Here is a 23,059-nt window from a genome sequence, read left to right on the forward strand (position 1 = left end):
ATGTTCAAAATGTCCTCCGGTAGCGAGGATACATGTATCCACCCTCCATCGTATGGAATCCCTGATGCACTGATGCAGCCCAGGAGAGTGACGTATTGTATCACAGCCGTCCACAATACGAGCACGAAGAGACTCTACATTTGGCACCGGGGATGCGTAGACAAGAGCTTTCAAATGCCCCCATAAATGAAAGTCCAGAGGGTTGAGGTCAGGACAGTGTGGAGGCCATGGAATTAGTTTGCCTCTACCAATCCATCGGTCACTGAATCTGTTGTTGAGAAGCGTACGAACACTTCGACTGAAATGTGCAGGAGCTCCATCGTGCATGAACCACATGTTGTGTCGTACTTGTAAAGGCCCATGTTCTAGCAGCACAGGTAGAGTATCCCGTATGAAATCATGATAACGTGCTCCATTGAGCGTAGGTAGAAGAAACTAAAATAAGCTCTAACATGGAATTTAAGCGTTTCCGGACACATGTCCACATAACATCTTTTCTTTATTTGTGTGAGGAATGTTTCCTGAAAGTTTGGCCGTACCTTTTTGTAACACCCTGTATATGAGACAGGCGAAATACCCTCAGACTTCAAGAAGAATATAATAACTCCAATCCCGAAGAAAGCAGGTGTTGACAGATGTGAAAATTACCGAACAATCAGTTTAATAAGCCACAGCTGCAAAATACTAACGCGAATTCTTCACAGACGAATGGGAAGATCAGTTTGGTTTCCGTAGAAATATGGAGACACGTGAGGCAATACTGACCCTATGGCTTATCTTAGAAGCTAGATTAAGGAAAGGCAAACCTACGTTTCTAGCATTTGCAGACTTAGAGAAAGCTTTTGACAATGTTGACTGGAATACTCTCTTTCAAATCCTGAAGGTGGCAGGGGTAAAATACAGGGAACGAAAGGCTATTTACAATTTGTACAGAAACCAGATGGCAGTTAAGAGTCGAGGGGCATGAAAGGGAAGCAGTGGTTGGGAAAGGAGTAAGACAGGGTTGTAGCCTCTCCCCGATGTTATTCAATCTGTATATTGAGCAAGCAGTAAAGGAAACAAAAGAAAAATTCAGAGCAGGAATTAAAATCCATGGAGAAGAAATAAAAACCTTAAGGTTCACCGATGACATTGTAATTCTGTCAGAGACAGCAAAGGACTTGGAAGAGCAGTTGAACGGAATGGACAGTGTCTTGAAAGGAGGATATAAGATGAACATCAACAAAAGCAAAACGAGGATAATGGAATGTAGTCGAATTAATTAAGTCGGGTGATGCTGAGGGAATTAGATTAGGAAGTGAGACACTTAAAGTAGTAGATGAGTTTTGCTATTTGGGGAGCAAAATAACTGATGATGGTCGAAGTAGAGAGGATATAAAATGTAGACTGGCAATGGCAAGGAAAGCGTTTCTGAAGAAGAGAAATTTGTTAACATCGAGTATAGATTTAAGTGTCAGGAAGTCGTTTCTGAGAGTATATGTATGGAGTGTAGCCATGTATGGAAGTGAAACATGGACGATAACTAGTTTGGACAAGAAGAGAATAGAAGCTTTCGAAATGTGGTGCTACAGAATAATGCTGAAGATTAGATGGGTAGATCACATAACTAATGAGGAGGTACTGAATAGGATTGGGGAGAAGAGGAGTTTGTGGCACAACTTGACTAGAAGAATGGGTCGGTTGGTAGGACATGTTCTGAGGCATCAAGGGATCGCAAATTTAGTACTGGAGGGCAGCGTGGAGGGTAAAAATCATAGAGGGAGACCAAGAGACGAATACACTAAACAGATTCAGAAGGATGTAGGTTGCAGTAGGTACTGTGAGATGAAGAAGCTTGCACAGGATAGAGTAGCGTGGAGAGCTGCATCAAACCAGTCTCAGGACTGAAGACCACAACAACAACAACAACAACAAACTTTGAAAGCTTCTCATGGAGAAAAAAATGATTGAAGAAGAGTTACTTGAGATATTGCCCCCAAAAGATTCCCTAAAATTTACACGTACAAAATTTTGACCAACTTTGCAGATCTTTCTATGTAGGCATCCAATGTTGTTAAATTTGGTCCATGTATAGACATCATAGGTAGGAATAATCCTCTGAAGTTTTGGTGTGGCTGGTTCATATGAAAAGTAGCAGTGGTCGGTCAAACCTTGGCTCTCAGAATAGCATGCCAAATTTTTTAGTCACTTTAGAGGCTTGTATCTACATTTATGTGTGGCTCTGATTTTTTGCCATGGTGTTATTCAGTACAAAAATTTGTCTATGTATTTTGAAGCAAATGATCAAATGTTTGCTGGAACTTTTAGAAAAGCCTAGCAAACTTGGCACATTTGCACTTTCAAATGTGATACGAAGACGAGTAGCCTCTCTCTAAAAGCCCCCAAAAAGTCAACCACTGACAATACTGGACTGAAATTTGGTTTATAACAATTAAAGACCATGTAGAACCTTCACACCAAATTTCATTAGATTTGGAGGTGGTTGTGTGGGGACTCCTGGTCCCTTTGACATATAATGACCCATATGTTATATCCATGCCCAATGACCATGAGACTGATGGGATGTTATATTTAAGCCTTCAATCTTTCGAATGTTGAAAACTTAACAGTTGTTTAGTTCAGATTTCTTGCAAGGAAACCAAACTAAACAACAGTTTAGTTTTCTTTTATGTTCTGTGGATCATGTTTGCTCTTTCTGCGTAAGAATAGGTAAGTAGTTGTTAGTGGAGGCTATTTTTGTTCTTAAAGTTATATCTATTAACGCTATTATTGTTTTTGAAAATGCACTCAATACTTCACAACCCCGGATGTAAATGATGCCCTTTTTGTTTATGGTAAGGATACAGATTACTGTACTTCAGTGTACGCCATAACTTACATTGTGAAATGTCTAATCGTGGACCGGTACCCGGGCTACATTGAACAGTATCCGTATCATCATCATCATCATCATCATCTTCACGTATTGAGCGTCTGTACTGATTATGAATGTTAGGTAGAGAACATGTCTCCCGTAACATTCAAAATACTCCACTAATAGTCCGTGCTTTCGGAGTCCTCCGAGTTGGATAATGTATGCGATATTCATTAACTGCAGCCGTAACATTACCATCACATTTATCATAAATAAACACCATATCGGTGTATTCCTCTGTCGTAAATTTGAAAAGCATCCCTATTTCATTAACAATCTACAAACTACAACAGATACACTGTTGTTCTTATGTTATTTCACAGAACGATACAGAAAACTAACTTGTTTCAAGGTTAGGAAACAACTGAAACAACTCACTAGCAGTTGCCAACAATGACAAACATTTCTACATTCTTAATGAAAAGTAAACAAATTTACTTGTATAATAATCTTTGCTTCTCTGGATGTTGTGCAGGAAAACTACTGCAGATACATGGCTGGGACATGTTTTACTAGATTCACCTGACCAGTAACAACAAAATAGATAAAAATCATGCTTTACCTTAACCTCGTACAGTTTTGCAATGGCTTCATATTAGTGAAGTTGCTAAATTTCAGGCAAAATCTTTAATTAGCCGTAACTCCGCAACTAAACATTTTTGGACCTCTGTTTATAAGAACTTTTTTCTTTAGTTTTACTTGTAGAATAACATATTAAATATTTGCATATCTTTGTGAATCATTCTGTATATACATAAAGGAGATAGGCAAACTCATGAGAACACTTGTACTTACTTGGGAATGGTTTATTAATAAGGTATCGAACCATCTTTTGCCCATAATACAGCTGTGATTCTTCTTGGAATACTGGCGTATAATGATTGTATAGCTTCCAGTGGAATGTTATGCCACTCTTCGATCATCTACATCTACATGATTACTCTGCAATTCACATTTAAGTGCTTGGCAGAGGGTTCATCGAACCACAATCATACTATCTCTCTACCATTCCACTCCTGCACAGCGCGCGCGAAAAACGAACACCTAAACCTTTCTGTTCGAGCTCTGATTTCTCTTATTTTATTTTGATGATCATTCCTACCTATGTAGGTTGGGCTCAACAAAATATTTTCGCATTCGGAAGAGAAAGTTGGTGACTGAAATTTCGTAAATAGATCTCGCCGCGACGAAAAACGTCTTTGCTTTAATGACTTCCATCCCAACTCGCGTATCGTATTTGCCACGCTCTCTCCCCTATTACGTGATAATACAAAACAAGCTGCCCTTTTTTGCACCCTTTCGATGTCCTCCGTCAATCCCACCTGGTAAGGATCCCACACCGCGCAGCAATATTCTAACAGAGGACGAACGAGTGTAGTGTAAGCTGTCTCTTTAGTTGACTTGTTGCATCTTCTAAGTGTCCTGCCAATGAAACGCAACCTTTGGCTCGCCTTCCTCACAATATTATCTATGTGGTCTTTCCAACTGAAGTTGTTCGTAATCTTAACACCCAGGTACTTAGTTGAATTGACAGCCTTGAGAATTGTACTATTTATCGAGTAATCGAATTCCAACGGATTTCTTTTGGAACTCGTGTGGATCACCTCACACTTTTCGTTATTTAGCGTCAACTGCCACCTGCCACACCATACAGCAATCTTTTCTAAATCGCTTTGCAACTGATACTGGTCTTCGGATGACCTTACTAGACGGTAAATTACAGCATCATCTGCGAACAACCTAAGAGAACTGCTCAGATTGTCACCCAGGTCATTTATATAGATCAGGCACAGCAGAGGTCCCAGGACGCTTCCCTGAGGAACACCTGATATCACTTCAGTTTTAGTCGATGATATGCCGTCTATTACTACAAACTGCGACCTTCCTGACAGAAAATCACGAATCCAGTCGCACAACTGAGACGACACCCCATAGGCCCGCAGCTTGATTAGAAGTCTCTTGTGAGGAACGGTGTCAAAAGCTTTCCGGAAAATCTAGAAATACGGAATCAACTGAGAACCTCTTCTAACTCTTGCAGTGACGAGGACGGCGGAAATTTGCTGCAGAGTCCGCACTCCAACACTGCCCACAGTCCAGAGACTGTGCTGGCCAGGGAAGAAGCAGCAGTTCAGTTGCATGCTCCTCATAGGATGACTTTACTGTCCTGGCTGTGTGAATAGGTGCATTATCGTCCTGAAGTATGGCATCATTGTTGGGGAACAACATTTGAATCATGGGGTGCACCTGATCACCTAAAATTTTCATGTAATCGTTGGCTGTGATACGGCCTTTGAGAGTAATGACGGGACGAGCGGAATACCATGATACGGCTGCCCAAACCATCACACTTCCACCTCCATGCTTAACCGTTGGAATAAAGTAATCAGGCTTATAAGCTTCTTTTGGCACTTTCCAGATGTAAACCCAGCCTCACGTTGGAAATAACAAAAATGTTGACTCGTCAGACAATATGACATCTTTCCACTGATTAGCTCTCCAGGATTTATGCCCCAGACACCACGTTTTATGCTTCTTTGCGTCGGTTGTCATCACTAATGTTTTCGATATAGCCATGTCCATGAATATTCGCTTTATGGAGTCCTCGGCGGACAGTATCAATAGATATGGGGTCTCGAAGATGTCTATTGAACTCTGCAGTCACTTAAGCTGCCATAGTTTTGTTTTGACATATTCGTGTTACTGTACAACAATCTCCGTCATTTAGTTTTGATCTGTGGCCACTATTATGTTTATACAATGATGCCTTTCCGTGTTTTGTGTAGGCTGTCATGATTGTTGAGTTGGTTGCTCTTGAAACATTCAAAAGTTGGCTGTCTTGGTCACTGATGCTCCAGCTAATCGGGCCCTCACAATCTGCCCTGTTTGGAACTCTTGTTAGGTCTTTCATTGCACGTCAACCTCAGCCTCTGAATGCAAATACGAAGTGTGCACTACTCGTGAACAACCAGCACTGATGCCTTGTCTGTACTGAACATGCACAATCCAGCAAGATACGTGCCTTACCTGTGTCGCTGAGTGTCAAACACAACCATCCCATTACTACCACTGTTCACATTATCTTGCCTATCCCCTGTATATTATTGTTCATTGCTTTCCCATGTCTTTTTTTCCTTATGAAATTGAGCAAATAGGAAGTGTGTACTGATTCTTAAGGAGTAACCAGTTTAATCTGTGTACTTTTCATTTGGTCTGATAAATGCATCATGTTGAGTGTAAATGCCAAACCATTTTTCTGTGGCATAAAAATTATTTGGGATAATAGCTACCGACCTCCGACACAGGCAAAGTACTTGTCGCTGGTCTTAAATAATACAGGCAGCACGGAATTTTTCAACGAGTGGTATATCCCTCTCAGTTCAGAACCTCAAAGGCCTCCAATTGTGCAATCTGATGTTAGTTGAATGGTATGTTTACACAATTAATGACTGTGTGTGTTACAGAAACCCCCAAGAAGCTTCCAATGAGGACTGAACCTAAATGAGTGATTTTACATGGTCCACGCCAGTCCCTCAGGTAGGCAGGAGGTATCTGAAGCATTGGAAGACCCCAATGTCTTTACATTCATGGCAGATAAAGAAGGTATTGTTCAATGAAATGATACTGGTGGCACTGACAGTGAGGTCAGTGACACATCTAACAAAGTGTCAGGAGGAGTTTGAGTGAAGCAAAACGTATTTATTATCTTCATTCCAAAAATCCTATAAATAAGAGTTTACAACAGAAGGCTTTTCCATTACCTGCTTTTAGTAATCCTCTAGAAAGACTATTCTACAGCCTCTTTACTGATTTAAAAGGTACTACAAATCCCGCCACAAGTTCATGAATTTAGCTACAGTAAACTTCTCTTAATCATAAAACCTTATTCATGAATGAATGATATAAACACCTTAAGTATTTTTAGAGGGTTAGACAATACTGCCCATCGTTTCACCCAAACTGCTAGTTTCCTTAACTGAATACGTAGCCGACACTACTGACCCACACAGAAGTAGGGAATGGATGTCGACTGACTAATCTCTGCATATATGAGCAACTACAACATCAATGATACTGCTTGTTAGGCATTCTTCTTGTAACAATGTTCGCATGAAAAGTGGGAAGATTAATTGCTTAAATGCTTCTGTCTGTGCAGTGATACTATTGTCTTTACAGTCCCTGTGTCAGCAATACACAGAGGACTGAAGAATGTCTCTACATTCTTCACTTCTTATTGGTTCCTGAAATTTGCAAGAGCTTCATGAGATAATTTGGATTATCTTCAAGCATTTGCCAGTTTACTATTTTCTCAGTAGTCTACCAATGACCCTGAAGTGTGTCACCTGCCTTATCTACAATTATGCCTAAGTGATCATTTTATTTCATATCCATACACATTGATAAACTTAGGTATTTCAATGATTTTATGCTCAGTCTAATTTTAAATCATCGATATTGCTGTCGCATTTAAAGCAAGTTGTCAATCTTTGTAGCAATTTGAAATCTTCTCAAGATCTTACTGGTATTTCTGTGGCTTTTTCATATGGTACTTCATTATTAGGGACAGAAAAAAATAAATAATTTTATTTTAAAGCTAATCTCGATGTCATTTTACTAATTTTGATGGTACTTTTTTCAATTTTGGTGTAGTCACCTGCTTATACAGAGTATCCTTTTTACCAATAAGGGAAACAGTTTCCGAAAGCTTATATTTGAAGTTACAGTTGCTCCTTTTTTTTATATATACCCTTATTTCACTGCTTTCCAGCAAAGGCATCACTTACATTAAACCCATAAAATCTAATCAAATGGAAAATAATTCAATAACCATATACCACTGAAAGTTTTCTGAACAAAAGCATTGTCATTACTTCAAAATTCTCTTCTGAAACATTACGCTGCTGATACAGCAACAGTTTACTGTAATGTGAGAACTACCACCTGCATATTTGCCTTCAAAAAACACGAGACATTCGACAATGTCCACATTTCCTGATGGCATGGAAAGTTGGTTTTCCAATAAATTACAAAGAAATTTGTTACCTCTTCATAGCTCTGCATACATATACTAAACAGCCTTTCATACATGGCACTACTACTAAATTTCATCAGTATGATTCTATGTTGGAAACAAGAACCTAGGGTGGGGAACACAGATTTGTATGGACCTGTGGCCATAAGAGTTGTTAGCCTAGTCTGAAGGTGCAATCCTGTATGTTTCAGTGTTTTCTTCACCTTTGCCTGAAGTATTTGTCTTATATTGTTTTTCAGAAGCTCGCTGGTTTCATCACCAAAAATTCATTTTTTCCATAATAACAAAAGGACTCTTAATTTGGAACAGAGATGGTAGTTTCATTTGGTGATGTCACATTTTCCAATATTTTTTGGAAAAAAATTCCACCAAAAACAAGACTGCAGATATCATTAACAACATCATGCATCAACGTGCTTGCTTTCATAGTAACTAAGTAAAGATGCAAAAACTGCCAAAGACAGCACTTTAGCTTCACAAACACGTAAAACATGTGATGCAGGCTGGATTTGCTTTTATCAGCAAATTACAGCATACAGCACAAGACATCATTCAAACGTGTTTCTGCTTGTCAAACAGATCACTGAGAGATTTTATTTCAATGTTTATTCAATAATATTTCTCCCATTTCATGAATGTCTGAGGCCCTCCTGAAAAGTAATGCCTCCGAATTTTTCATACTGTTCTCAATACTAGTTGAGGTATTAAATTTCATTCATATTACTCAGTTAACTTCTGCCACTAGAGTGCTCCGAATTGTAGCACTTAACAAGGCACTGAATAAGTTAACTATGTTGTCAGACTGATGAGTTTGTCCACACACGGAGCACTCTCTCCTTCAGTATGGCAATGCCAGGCTGCACGCAAATGTTACGAACCTGTAACAATGCGAGCCTTGGGTTAACTGCCGTTGACTATCCTCCACAATTAACTGTCATCGATCATCATCTATACGGTCCCATCCAATTTTCGTCTGTTTCCAAATCTTACAGAACACCTTTGAGGACCTTAAGCAGTACAAGCAGAGGTGAGGTTGTAGGTCCGTCAACGAAGTCACCATATAAAGAATTGGGAGGCACTATGTTTCACAAACACCCGTAGTTTGGGGGAGGGGGGTGGGGGCTGATTTATTGCTTAGCTCGAGGTCTTAAGTTATTTTGAAAGGTGGTAAGCTTGTCGAGAGTTGGCAAAAACACTGAAAGTGATTCCATAAGATCCAATCACTCACACTACTTCACGGAGGGGTATTCCATATTTGCAACTAAATGAAAAGCAGTTCCATTAACAGATATCATTATGCAAACAATACTTCTGACAAAACTGTTAATTAATTTGGAATTAATTAAGAGCTGGTTTTGCTAACGTTTTCGAATAAAGCCAAATAAATACTTAAAGAATGCTAGTGTTTCGTCTTCCAAATGTTACAATTATTATAGAATTTATATTTGTTTAAACTTCAACAATAGAATTTAAGTTACGAAACAATTACTGAGTTCACCCTATACAAGAAGATACTACCTTGGCATAGTCAGAATAAATTAGAAAATCAATTACATGCATAAAACTAAGCACAAAATTCGATCTGGTGTTATATTCTTTAAAACTAAGGGCCAACCTTTCTCTTTTATGAAAATGCAGATTATACTCGTGTATCTTAATAGTAATTATTTAAAAGTGAAAAAATTAATTTAAGGAGGCAGATGGCAAAACAAGAGGGGAAGTAAAAATATACCAGCTTGCTTCATCGCAAGTAATGCACATCATCACACATTAAGGTTCTAGAGTTTTACTGCAAAGTTTCTACTGTCCTTGTAATACAGCTGGTTAAGTGGAAATCGAAACATACAGCATTCCACTATCAGATCAAATGGTAACACAGCTGGTTCAGCGAAAACAGAAACATACCATTTTCCACTGTCAGATCAAATGGTGACAACTGCAGTACATAAAGCACTTAACAATCATAGAAGACTGGTTGTGCTGATCAGTGTTAGCTACAGAATTCTGATTTCAAACAACCTAAAACACATTGTTAGCTGAGCTGTTTGAGATGCTCACCACTCAAGAGTGAGCACAACTTATAAAACAATGTGAAAATAGCAAGCAATGCACGATCCATCCTTTTACCACTATATTTCGATACTTTCTAAGAGATGCATGTCATAAAGTGAAAAATCCCTACACTTCACGTCTTATAAATAAGGGATAAAGCGTGTGGCACAGTAGCTATTACACTGGTAAGTTTACTACCAAAATATACAGTTATGAGCATTTAACCCTTCAATGGTAACTGCTTCTAAATTAAAATGTTTGTTTTTGTTGCACAGCACACCACTTCTGAATTACAAGCTAAATCTTCTTTGATAAATGGTTGTAAACCAAAGTGTTATTTCCATTATGGTAGGGAAATGTCATGTGCACACACAGTTTTTGCAAATGAGAATGTCACTTCCACTATATCACACAATGTGTAAAAAATGTGGGTGGCTGTTTTGCCCTGAGGTCTCCAGCATTGTCTACACAAGAATTCGACATGTACTTTGCTTTTTATGATTTATCTGAAGTTGTCAGAGATAAGCCGTACATGATACTTTCCCTTCAACACTTCAACAAATGAGCAGATAATGAAGTCATTTGTTTTAAAAAGATACACAAGTACTGAAATTAAGAAAGACACCTAGGAAATAAGTTTCCCTTCATATAAATATCACAGTCATTAATGCAACACTGTATATGTTATAATTAAAAAGCCTATTTTTTATATTTATAATCTTTGGTTTATCACTAACACGATTAAGGGAAGTAAATATTCATGATGTTATTCAAGTGGCCATTCTGTCATTTGCGTTCCCTGATTAAAGAACACTAAGTAAACTCTAACGTGAATTGCAATTGTTCAAAAGGTGTGCTGACCTGGTAGCTTTATAGAACACAACATACACCAATAAACTGCTAAAATTTTGCCACTTTGTCAGCGGAAAAAATTATTGCTTTTACGTACATAGTGCTCACAATGGTGACGCCTAATAAATAACAGCATATAGCTATTTCTTGTAAATGACAGTAAGAATGCTAAATCGAGACTAAAAATAATGTATTACATACAATGCATATTTATAGTTCATACCTCAGCACTGCATTTGACCAGCAAGCAGTAGGTGAACTTATCAAGCAGTGTAGTTCCACTCTGACTTTGAAGGAAATCTTGATCTTCGTATAAGGTCTGTGTAGTTGTAGATTGACGAGGCTGTTGTGCAGACGGTTCTTTCACACCTAAAATGACATACCGAAACGAAGTGATGCTTTAAAATAACAACAGTTAAATAAAAATTACTAGGGACATGTTGGATGTGAATAAATTAAAATAAGGACTCTGAACATGTTACTTAAGACTGCTGTGTATCGACATAATGCAAATTAACGAAAAGTAACATAGCATTCTGTCAACATTTAAGCCAAAGTCTTGGAGAAAAAGCAGCTAAGAAAAAGATACCCAGGCATATGGTAAACACCACAAACTGATATCATTTACTATAACAGCAGAACAGGAAAGCGATGGTACGTAAGAATGGAAGACCCTTTGATAACAGTGACGCGCACAATTTGTGGAAGTTACATATAGCACCAGTCTTATTAAACAGCAGGAGAAGAGAAATAGGTGTAAGGAAGAATTTTAATTTTATCTATGAAGAGACACCAGACCTTACTTAAATCGAGACACACTTGTACATCATCCTGCAAATGGTTATCTCATAATTTGGTAAAATTATGCACAGCAAGAAATAAAATGTGTACTTCTTTCACATATGAGCACGAGTACACAGTGCAGCGCAGCAATGCTTTCTTGGAAACTCTACTGGCACAATGACTTTGTATCATATGACTTTGACAATATGCGTATAAAGTAGAAAGCCAGTTGCTGTGAGAGATTATCTCAGCCTCCTACTGACTTGTTATTGTTATTGTTGCTGTTGTTAATGTAATTAATTTATTAATCCTTTCGCACAAGTGAAGTGATAGTCGAGTCATACGCAGTGGGCATGAGCCAGTCCCGCCTGGGCATACTTATTGTATGGCATACTTTTCCCACTACCACCCGACACTTCTCTGTCACTGCCTCCACACTCATAGTTTAAGCACACTAATACGGCTTTACATTACATACTTATTTGAGAAAACATTTATACATACATTCAACTGTCTTGGATCTTCATTTTGAATAAAAAGATGGTTCTAGATCTTCTTTTAGACAATTTGTGTAATTTTTTGGTACTTTCTATCAGATAATTGGTTTTGGAAACAGCACTGGGGAGGAGGGTGCTTTGTTGTTTAAAATGTACATTTAATGTTATTTCTATTTCTATATGGACAGTAATGTTTATTTACAATGAGAGATTGTTGTCACATTTGTGTGTGTGTGGTCTAATTCTGATGAAGCCCTGTTTGGCTGAAAACTTTGTCTGACAGACTTTTTGCTGTGCCTATCTGCAATTAGACTTTTTGCTGTGCCTATCTGTGACTCAACATCTTTGCTATATGGTGAGTAGCAACTATCCTTTACATAATATTGTCGTTATTTATATTTATTGTAAGGAATGTTCTGGTTGAAAATTATGAGTTATTTAGAAATAAAGGAGATGACTCACTGAAAGGCGGAAGCACTGTGTTGTCGACAGGCATTCAAACAAAAGGTATGGAGCTTGGCTAGCTTTCAAAATGCACTTCCTTTTTCTAGATGTTGGAAAAACATATGAACAAGTGTGCACGCACACACGCCCGCCCGCCCGCCCACCCGCGTGCGCGGGCTGGTAGCCGACAAAGCACAATGTAGGGAGACAGGCGCGTGTGTGTGTGTGTGTGGGCGCGCGCTAAACAATTCATTACTTATATTTGGTTTACATTATATGTCAGTACACTACATTACATCAATTTCATTGCACAGAGTTTTACACTTCAAAAATTTGTCTGTGTACGACAAATCTTGAAGCAAGGAATGATGCACAGTGTTGTATTGGATTGCTTACAACACAACTATGTGAGGAGCTCAACACATCAGTACAGAACTGAAACAAGATGGACCATTAATATTTCAACAGAAACTGAAACTATGCTTTGAAACTGGATGCAGCTGTGATCTGGTGACTCTACTGCTAAGTGCAGTCTTCCGACACAGCTGCTAGATGCCGCATAGGTAGAACTTTCACAGAAGTAAAGCAGAAAAATACCAGGAGAAGTGGAACTGCTACAACATTCCACCGGGTGAGTGACACAGGTTACTCTCAAATTCTGCAGCAGTTTACCAGCTGAGTGGAAGAGTCCCTCCTGCCTTCTAATGAAGTTCACAGGTGTGAAAGGGTTAAGTTATCCACCAATGTACTTACACATCAGTGAGTCGCAATTTTATTCAATCTTATTAGTTGGCAGTATGACTGACACAAAGACTGAATGAATTACTTGACATACAGAAAAAGTAACCCTTTTATATGTTGTTTATCACAAGTTGAAAGTTTACAGCCACATAACGCAGAGACAAGAGTCAAATCCAGTCCGGGCAAACATCAGTCTTGATGAGATACTGAGGAAGACTGTTCGACAGAAAATTTGGGGGACTACAAAGATGTTCAGAGTATGAAACTTCCTGGCAGATTAAAACTGTGTGCCCGACCGAGACTCGAACTCGGGACCTTTGCCTTTCGCGGGCAAGTGCTCTACCAACTGAGCTACCAAAGCACGACTCACGCCCGGTACTCACAGCTTTACTTCTGCCAGTACCTCGTCACCTACCTTCCAAACTTTACAGAAGCTCTCCTGCGAACCTGCAGAACTAGCACTCCTGAAAGAAAGGATATTGCGGAGACATGGCTTAGCCACAGCCTAGGGGATGTTTCCAGAATGAGATTTTCACTCTGCAGCGGAGTGTGCGCTGATATGAAACTTCCTGGCAGATTAAAACTGTGTGCCCGACCGAGACTCGAACTCGGGACCTTTGCCTTTCGCGGGCAAGTGCTCTACCAACTGAGCTACCAAAGCACGACTCACGCCCGGTACTCACAGCTTTACTTCTGCCAGTACCTCGTCTCCTACCTTCCAAACTTTACAGAAGCTCTCCTGCGAACCTGCAGAACTAGCACTCCTGAAAGAAAGGATATTGCGGAGACATGGCTTAGCCACAGCCTAGGGGATGTTTCCAGAATGAGATTTTCACTCTGCAGCGGAGTGTGCGCTGATATGAAACTTCCTGGCAGATTAAAACTGTGTGCCCGACCGAGACTCGAACTCGGGACCTTTGCCTTTCGCGGGCAAGTGCTCTACCAACTGAGCTACCAAAGCACGACTCACGCCCGGTACTCACAGCTTTACTTCTGCCAGTACCTCGTCTCCTACCTTCCAAACTTTACAGAAGCTCTCCTGCGAACCTGCAGAACTAGCACTCCTGAAAGAAAGGATATTGCGGAGACATGGCTTAGCCACAGCCTAGGGGATGTTTCCAGAATGAGATTTTCACTCTGCAGCGGAGTGTGCGCTGATATGAAACTTCCTGGCAGATTAAAACTGTGTGCCCGACAGAGACTCGAACTCGGGACCTTTGCCTTTCGCGAGCAAGTGCTCTACCAACTGAGCTACCAAAGCACGACTCACGCCCGGTACTCACAGCTTTACTTCTGCCAGTACCTCGTCTCCTACCTTCCAAACTTTACAGAAGCTCTCCTGCACACAGTTTTAATCTGCCAGGAACTTTCATATCAGCGCACACTCCGCTGCAGAGTGAAAATCTCATTCTGGAAACATCCCCTAGGCTGTGGCTAAGCCATGTCTCCGCAATATCATTTCTTTCAGGAGTGCTAGTTCTGCAGGTTCGCAGGAGAGCTTCTGTAAAGTTTGGAAGGTAGGAGACGAGGTACTGGCAGAAGTAAAGCTGTGAGTACCGGGCGTGAGTCGTGCTTTGGTAGCTCAGTTGGTAGAGCACTTGCCCGCGAAAGGCAATGGTCCCGAGTTCGAGTCTCGGTCGGGCACACAGTTTTAATCTGCCAGGAAGTTTCATATCAGCGCACACTCCGCTGCAGAGTGAAAATCTCATTCTGGAAACATCCCCTAGGCTGTGGCTAAGCCATGTTTCCGCAATATCCTTTCTTTCAGGAGTGCTAGTTCTGCAGGTTCGCAGGAGAGCTTCTGTAAAGTTTGGAAGGTAGGAGACGAGGTACTGGCAGAAGTATAGCTGTGAGTACCGGGCGTGAGTCGTGCTTTGGTAGCTCAGTTGGTAGAGCACTTGCCCGCGAAAGGCAAAGGTCCCGAGTTCGAGTCTCGGTCGGGCACACAGTTTTAATCTGCCAGGAAGTTTCATATCAGCGCACACTCCGCTGCAGAGTGAAAATCTCATTCTGGAAACATCCCCTAGGCTGTGGCTAAGCCATGTCTCCGCAATATCCTTTCTTTCAGGAGTGCTAGTTCTGCAGGTTCGCAGGAGAGCTTCTGTAAAGTTTGGAAGGTAGGAGACGAGGTACTGGCAGAAGTAAAGTTGTGAGTACCGGGCGTGAGTCGTGCTTTGGTAACTCAGTTGGTAGAGCACTTGCCCGCGAAAGGCAAAGGTCCCGAGTTCGAGTCTCGGTCGGGCACACAGTTTTAATCTGCCAGAAAGTTTCATATCAGCGCACACTCTGCTGCAGAGTGAAAATCTCATTCTGGAAACATCCCCTAGGCTGTGGCTAAGCCATGTCTCCGCAATATCCTTTCTTTCAGGAGTGCTAGTTCTGCAGGTTCGCAGGAGAGCTTCTGTAAAGTTTGGAAGGTAGGAGACGAGGTACTGGCAGAAGTAAAGCTGTGAGTACCGCGCGTGAGTCGTGCTTTGGTAGCTCAGTTGGTAGAGCACTTGCCCGCGAAAGGCAAAGGTCCCGAGTTCGAGTCTCGGTCGGGCACACAGTTTTAATCTGCCAGAAAGTTTCATATCAGCGCACACTCCGCTGCAGAGTGAAAATCTCATTCTGGAAACATCCCCTAGGCTGTGGCTAAGCCATGTCTCCGCAATATCCTTTCTTTCAGGAGTGCTAGTTCTGCAGGTTCGCAGGAGAGCTTCTGTAAAGTTTGGAAGGCAGGAGACGAGGTACTGGCAGAAGTAAAGCTGTGAGTACCGGGCGTGAGTCGTGCTTTGGTAGCTCAGTTGGTAGAGCACTTGCTCGCGAAAGGCAAAGGTCCCGAGTTCGAGTCTCTGTCGGGCACACAGTTTTAATCTGCCAGGAAGTTTCATATCAGCGCACACTCCGCTGCAGAGTGAAAATCTCATTCTGGAAACATCCCCTAGGCTGTGGCTAAGCCATGTCTCCGCAATATCCTTTCTTTCAGGAGTGCTAGTTCTGCAGGTTCGCAGGAGAGCTTCTGTAAAGTTTGGAAGGTAGGAGACGAGGTACTGGCAGAAGTAAAGCTGTGAGTACCGGGCGTGAGTCGTGCTTTGGTAGCTCAGTTGGTAGAGCACTTGCCCGCGAAAGGCAAAGGTCCCGAGTTCGAGTCTCGGTCGGGCACACAGTTTTAATCTGCCAGGAAGTTTCATATCAGCGCACACTCCGCTGCAGAGTGAAAATCTCATTCTGGAAACATCCCCTAGGCTGTGGCTAAGCCATGTCTCCGCAATATCCTTTCTTTCAGGAGTGCTAGTTCTGCAGGTTCGCAGGAGAGCTTCTGTAAAGTTTGGAAGGTAGGAGACGAGGTACTGGCAGAAGTAAAGCTGTGAGTACCGGGCGTGAGTCGTGCTTTGGTAGCTCAGTTGGTAGAGCACTTGCCCGCGAAAGGCAAAGGTCCCGAGTTCGAGTCTCGGTCGGGCACACAGTTTTAATCTGCCAGGAAGTTTCATATCAGCGCACACTCCGCTGCAGAGTGAAAATCTCATTCTGGAAACATCCCCTAGGCTGTGGCTAAGCCATGTCTCCGCAATATCCTTTCTTTCAGGAGTGCTAGTTCTGCAGGTTCGCAGGAGAGCTTCTGTAAAGTTTGGAAGGTAGGTGACGAGGTACTGGCAGAAGTAAAGCTGTGAGTACCGGGCGTGAGTCGTGCTTTGGTAGCTCAGTTGGTAGAGCACTTGCCCGCGAAAGGCAAAGGTCCCGAGTTCGAGTCTCGGTCGGGCACACAGTTTTAATCTGCCAGGAAGTTTCATACTCTGAACATCTTTGTAGTCCCCCAAATTTTCTGTCGAACAGTCTTCCTCAGTATCTCATCAAGACTGATGTTTGCCCGGACTGGATTTGACTCTTGTCTCTGCGTTATGTGGCTGTAAACTTTCAACTTGTGATAAACAACATATAAAAGGGTTACTTTTTCTGTATGTCAAGTAATTCATTCAGTCTTTGTGTCAGTCATACTGCCAACTAATAAGATTGAATAAAATTGCGACTCACTGATGTGTAAGTACATTGGTGGATAACTTAACCCTTTCACACCTGTGAACTTCATTAGAAGGCAGGAGGGACTCTTCCACTCAGCTGGTAAACTGCTGCAGAATTTGAGAGTAACCTGTGTCACTCACCCGGTGGAATGTTGTAGCAGTTCCACTTCTCCTGGTATTTTTCTGCTTTGGTAGCTCAGTTGGTAGAGCACTTGCCCGCGAAAGGCAAAGGTCCCGAGTTCGAGACTCGGTCGGGCACACAGTTTTAATCTGCCAGAAAGTTTCATATCAGCGCACACTCCGCTGCAGAGTGAAAATCTCATTCTGGAAACATCCCCTAGGCTGTGGCTAAGCCATGTCTCCGCAATATCCTTTCTTTCAGGAGTGCTAGTTCTGCAGGTTCGCAGGAGAGCTTCTGTAAAGTTTGGAAGGCAGGAGACGAGGTACTGGCAGAAGTAAAGCTGTGAGTACCGGGCGTGAGTCGTGCTTTGGTAGCTCAGTTGGTAGAGCACTTGCTCGCGAAAGGCAAAGGTCCCGAGTTCGAGTCTCTGTCGGGCACACAGTTTTAATCTGCCAGGAAGTTTCATATCAGCGCACACTCCGCTGCAGAGTGAAAATCTCATTCTGGAAACATCCCCTAGGCTGTGGCTAAGCCATGTCTCCGCAATATCCTTTCTTTCAGGAGTGCTAGTTCTGCAGGTTCGCAGGAGAGCTTCTGTAAAGTTTGGAAGGTAGGAGACGAGGTACTGGCAGAAGTAAAGCTGTGAGTACCGGGCGTGAGTCGTGCTTTGGTAGCTCAGTTGGTAGAGCACTTGCCCGCGAAAGGCAAAGGTCCCGAGTTCGAGTCTCGGTCGGGCACACAGTTTTAATCTGCCAGGAAGTTTCATATCAGCGCACACTCCGCTGCAGAGTGCTGCAGGAGAGCTTCTGTAAAGTTTGGAAGGTAGGAGACGAGGTACTGGCAGAAGTAAAGCTGTGAGTACCGGGCGTGAGTCGTGCTTTGGTAGCTCAGTTGGTAGAGCACTTGCCCGCGAAAGGCAAAGGTCCCGAGTTCGAGTCTCGGTCGGGCACACAGTTTTAATCTGCCAGGAAGTTTCATATCAGCGCACACTCCGCTGCAGAGTGAAAATCTCATTCTGGAAACATCCCCTAGGCTGTGGCTAAGCCATGTCTCCGCAATATCCTTTCTTTCAGGAGTGCTAGTTCTGCAGGTTCGCAGGAGAGCTTCTGTAAAGTTTGGAAGGTAGGAGACGAGGTACAGGCAGAAGTAAAGCTGTGAGTACCGGGCGTGAGTCGTGCTTTGGTAGCTCAGTTGGTAGAGCACTTGCCCGCGAAAGGCAAAGGTCCCGAGTTCGAGTCTCGGTCGGGCACACAGTTTTAATCTGCCAGGAAGTTTCATATCAGCGCACACTCCGCTGCAGAGTGAAAATCTCATTCTGGAAACATCCCCTAGGCTGTGGCTAAGCCATGTCTCCGCAATATCCTTTCTTTCAGGAGTGCTAGTTCTGCAGGTTCGCAGGAGAGCTTCTGTAAAGTTTGGAAGGCAGGAGACGAGGTACTGGCAGAAGTAAAGCTGTGAGTACCGGGCGTGAGTCGTGCTTTGGTAGCTCAGTTGGTAGAGCACTTGCCCGCGAAAGGCAAAGGTCCCGAGTTCGAGTCTCGGTCGGGCACACAGTTTTAATCTGCCAGGAAGTTTCATATCAGCGCACACTCCGCTGCAGAGTGAAAATCTCATTCTGGAAACATCCCCTATGCTGTGGCTAAGCCATGTCTCCGCAATATCCTTTCTTTCAGGAGTGCTAGTTCTGCAGGTTCGCAGGAGAGCTTCTGTAAAGTTTGGAAGGTAGGAGACAACGTACTGGCAGAAGTAAAGCTGTGAGTACCGGGCGTGAGTCGTGCTTTGGTAGCTCAGTTGGTAGAGCACTTGCCCGCGAAAGGCAAAGGTCCCGAGTTCGAGTCTCGGTCGGGCACACAGTTTTAATCTGCCAGGAAGTTTCATATCAGCGCACACTCCGCTGCAGAGTGAAAATCTCATTCTGGAAACATCCCCTAGGCTGTGGCTAAGCCATGTCTCCGCAATATCCTTTCTTTCAGGAGTGCTAGTTCTGCAGGTTCACAGGAGAGCTTCTGTAAAGTTTGGAAGGTAGGAGACGAGGTATTGGCAGAAGTAAAGCTGTGAGTACCGGGCGTGAGTCGTGCTTTGGTAGCTCAGTTGGTAGAGCACTTGCCCGCGAAAGGCAAAGGTCCCGAGTTCGAGTCTCGGTCGGGCACACAGTTTTAATCTGCCAGGAAGTTTCATATCAGCGCACACTCCGCTGCAGAGTGAAAATCTCATTCTGGAAACATCCCCTAGGCTGTGGCTAAGCCATGTCTCCGCAATATCCTTTCTTTCAGGAGTGCTAGTTCTGCAGGTTCGCAGGAGAGCTTCTGTAAAGTTTGGAAGGCAGGAGACGAGGTACTGGCAGAAGTAAAGCTGTGAGTACCGGGCGTGAGTCGTGCTTTGGTAGCTCAGTTGGTAGAGCACTTGCCCGCGAAAGGCAAAGGTCCCGAGTTCGAGTCTCGGTCGGGCACACAGTTTTAATCTGCCAGGAAGTTTCATATCAGCGCACACTCCGCTGCAGAGTGAAAATCTCATTCTGGAAACATCCCCTATGCTGTGGCTAAGCCATGTCTCCGCAATATCCTTTCTTTCAGGAGTGCTAGTTCTGCAGGTTCGCAGGAGAGCTTCTGTAAAGTTTGGAAGGTAGGAGACGAGGTACTGGCAGAAGTAAAGCTGTGAGTACCGGGCGTGAGTCGTGCTTTGGTAGCTCAGTTGGTAGAGCACTTGCCCGCGAAAGGCAAAGGTCCCGAGTTCGAGTCTCGGTCGGGCACACAGTTTTAATCTGCCAGGAAGTTTCATATCAGCGCACACTCCGCTGCAGAGTGTAAATCTCATTCTGGAAACATCCCCTAGGCTGTGGCTAAGCCATGTCTCCGCAATATCCTTTCTTTCAGGAGTGCTAGTTCTGCAGGTTCGCAGGAGAGCTTCTGTAAAGTTTGGAAGGTAGGAGACGAGGTACTGGCAGAAGTAAAGCTGTGAGTACCGGGCGTGAGTCGTGCTTTGGTAGCTCAGTTGGTAGAGCACTTGCCCGCGAAAGGCAAAGGTCCCGAGTTCGAGTCTCGGTCGGGCACACAGTTTTAATCTGCCAGGAAGTTTCATATCAGCGCACACTCCGCTGCAGAGTGAAAATCTCATTCTGGAAACATCCCCTAGGCTGTGGCTAAGCCATGTCTCCGCAATATCCTTTCTTTCAGGAGTGCTAGTTCTGCAGGTTCGCAGGAGAGCTTCTGTAAAGTTTGGAAGGTAGGAGACGAGGTACTGGCAGAAGTAAAGCTGTGAGTACCGGGCGTGAGTCGTGCTTTGGTAGCTCAGTTGGTAGAGCACTTGCCCGCGAAAGGCAAAGGTCCCGAGTTCGAGTCTCGGTCGGGCACACAGTTTTAATCTGCCAGGAAGTTTCATATCAGCGCACACTCCGCTGCAGAGTGAAAATCTCATTCTGGAAACATCCCCTAGGCTGTGGCTAAGCCATGTCTCCGCAATATCCTTTCTTTCAGGAGTGCTAGTTCTGCAGGTTCGCAGGAGAGCTTCTGTAAAGTTTGGAAGGCAGGAGACGAGGTACTGGCAGAAGTAAAGCTGTGAGTACCGGGCGTGAGTCGTGCTTTGGTAGCTCAGTTGGTAGAGCACTTGCCCGCGAAAGGCAAAGGTCCCGAGTTCGAGTCTCGGTCGGGCACACAGTTTTAATCTGCCAGGAAGTTTCATATCAGCGCACACTCCGCTGCAGAGTGAAAATCTCATTCTGGAAACATCCCCTAGGCTGTGGCTAAGCCATGTCTCCACAATATCCTTTCTTTCAGGAGTGCTAGTTCTGCAGGTTCGCAGGAGAGCTTCTGTAAAGTTTGGAAGGTAGGAGACGAGGTACTGGCAGAAGTAAAGCTGTGAGTACCGGGCGTGAGTCGTGCTTTGGTAGCTCAGTTGGTAGAGCACTTGCCCGCGAAAGGCAAAGGTCCCGAGTTCGAGTCTCGGTCGGGCACACAGTTTTAATCTGCCAGGAAGTTTCATATCAGCGCACACTCCGCTGCAGAGTGAAAATCTCATTCTGGAAACATCCCCTAGGCTGTGGCTAAGCCATGTCTCCGCAATATCCTTTCTTTCAGGAGTGCTAGTTCTGCAGGTTCGCAGGAGAGCTTCTGTAAAGTTTGGAAGGTAGGAGACGAGGTACTGGCAGAAGTAAAGCTGTGAGTACCGGGCGTGAGTCGTGCTTTGGTAGCTCAGTTGGTAGAGCACTTGCCCGCGAAAGGCAAAGGTCCCGAGTTCGAGTCTCGGTCGGGCACACAGTTTTAATCTGCCAGGAAGTTTCATATCAGCGCACACTCCGCTGCAGAGTGAAAATCTCATTCTGGAAACATCCCCTAGGCTGTGGCTAAGCCATGTCTCCGCAATATCCTTTCTTTCAGGAGTGCTAGTTCTGCAGGTTCGCAGGAGAGCTTCTGTAAAGTTTGGAAGGCAGGAGACGAGGTACTGGCAGAAGTAAAGCTGTGAGTACCGGGCGTGAGTCGTGCTTTGGTAGCTCAGTTGGTAGAGCACTTGCCCGCGAAAGGCAAAGGTCCCGAGTTCGAGTCTCGGTCGGGCACACAGTTTTAATCTGCCAGGAAGTTTCATATCAGCGCACACTCCGCTGCAGAGTGAAAATCTCATTCTGGAAACATCCCCTAGGCTGTGGCTAAGCCATGTCTCCGCAATATCCTTTCTTTCAGGAGTGCTAGTTCTGCAGGTTCGCAGGAGAGCTTCTGTAAAGTTTGGAAGGTAGGAGACGAGGTACTGGCAGAAGTAAAGCTGTGAGTACTGGGCGTGAGTCGTGCTTTGGTAGCTCAGTTGGTAGAGCACTTGCCCGCGAAAGGCAAAGGTCCCGAGTTCGAGTCTCGGTCGGGCACACAGTTTTAATCTGCCAGGAAGTTTCATATCAGCGCACACTCCGCTGCAGAGTGAAAATCTCATTCTGGAAACATCCCCTAGGCTGTGGCTAAGCCATGTCTCCGCAATATCCTTTCTTTCAGGAGTGCTAGTTCTGCAGATTCGCAGGAGAGCTTCTGTAAAGTTTGGAAGGTAGGAGACGAGGTACTGGCAGAAGTAAAGCTGTGAGTACCGGGCGTGAGTCGTGCTTTGGTAGCTCAGTTGGTAGAGCACTTGCCCGCGAAAGGCAAAGGTCCCGAGTTCGAGTCTCGGTCGGGCACACAGTTTTAATCTGCCAGGAAGTTTCATATCAGCGCACACTCCGCTGCAGAGTGAAAATCTCATTCTGATGTTCAGAGTAGTGTGAACAGGTAATTCTATGTCACTTCAATGCAGAACAGTGACTTTTCAGCGTGGCCGTCTCAGATTTCTTTCAAATTTGGTGCATTCAATGATCCAGACAAGAGATGGGATACTACCAATTTGCAGAGGTATATTTCAATTGTGAAGAACATTACAGGTTTTCCGAGTTTGGAAATTGTGTGAAATTTACATGTATCTGTGTTAATATAAATGGTTACAGTTCTGGTTCTAATCGACATAGACCAATGAAACTTGTATTACTGAATAGCTAATGAGTAAAGATTTACACTGATCTGCAATATGACAAGTTTCTAAGAATTTTCACATTCAAGGTCACTGACCTTACCCTTTGACCTTTAATACCTCAAAATACCCCTTCTTCAATTTTTGTGG

The 23,059-nt window shown here is 43.4% G+C and overlaps 1 protein-coding gene across 1 annotated transcript in view; it reads right to left on the reverse strand.

Annotated features, from left to right (window-relative positions):
- The window catches only part of LOC126161352 (E3 ubiquitin-protein ligase UBR5), a 349,964-nt gene that overhangs the window by 186,309 nt on the left and 140,596 nt on the right, over nt 1–23,059 (reverse strand). Inside the window, exon 23 of the mRNA XM_049917120.1 lies at nt 11,071–11,216. Within this exon, the coding sequence (XP_049773077.1) occupies nt 11,071–11,216 (146 nt within the window). The remainder of the gene's footprint in view (nt 1–11,070; nt 11,217–23,059) is intronic.

The sequence above is a fragment of the Schistocerca cancellata genome, chromosome 2 (genome assembly GCF_023864275.1).
Source record: "Schistocerca cancellata isolate TAMUIC-IGC-003103 chromosome 2, iqSchCanc2.1, whole genome shotgun sequence".
In the NCBI taxonomy this organism is placed as follows: domain Eukaryota; kingdom Metazoa; phylum Arthropoda; class Insecta; order Orthoptera; family Acrididae; genus Schistocerca; species Schistocerca cancellata.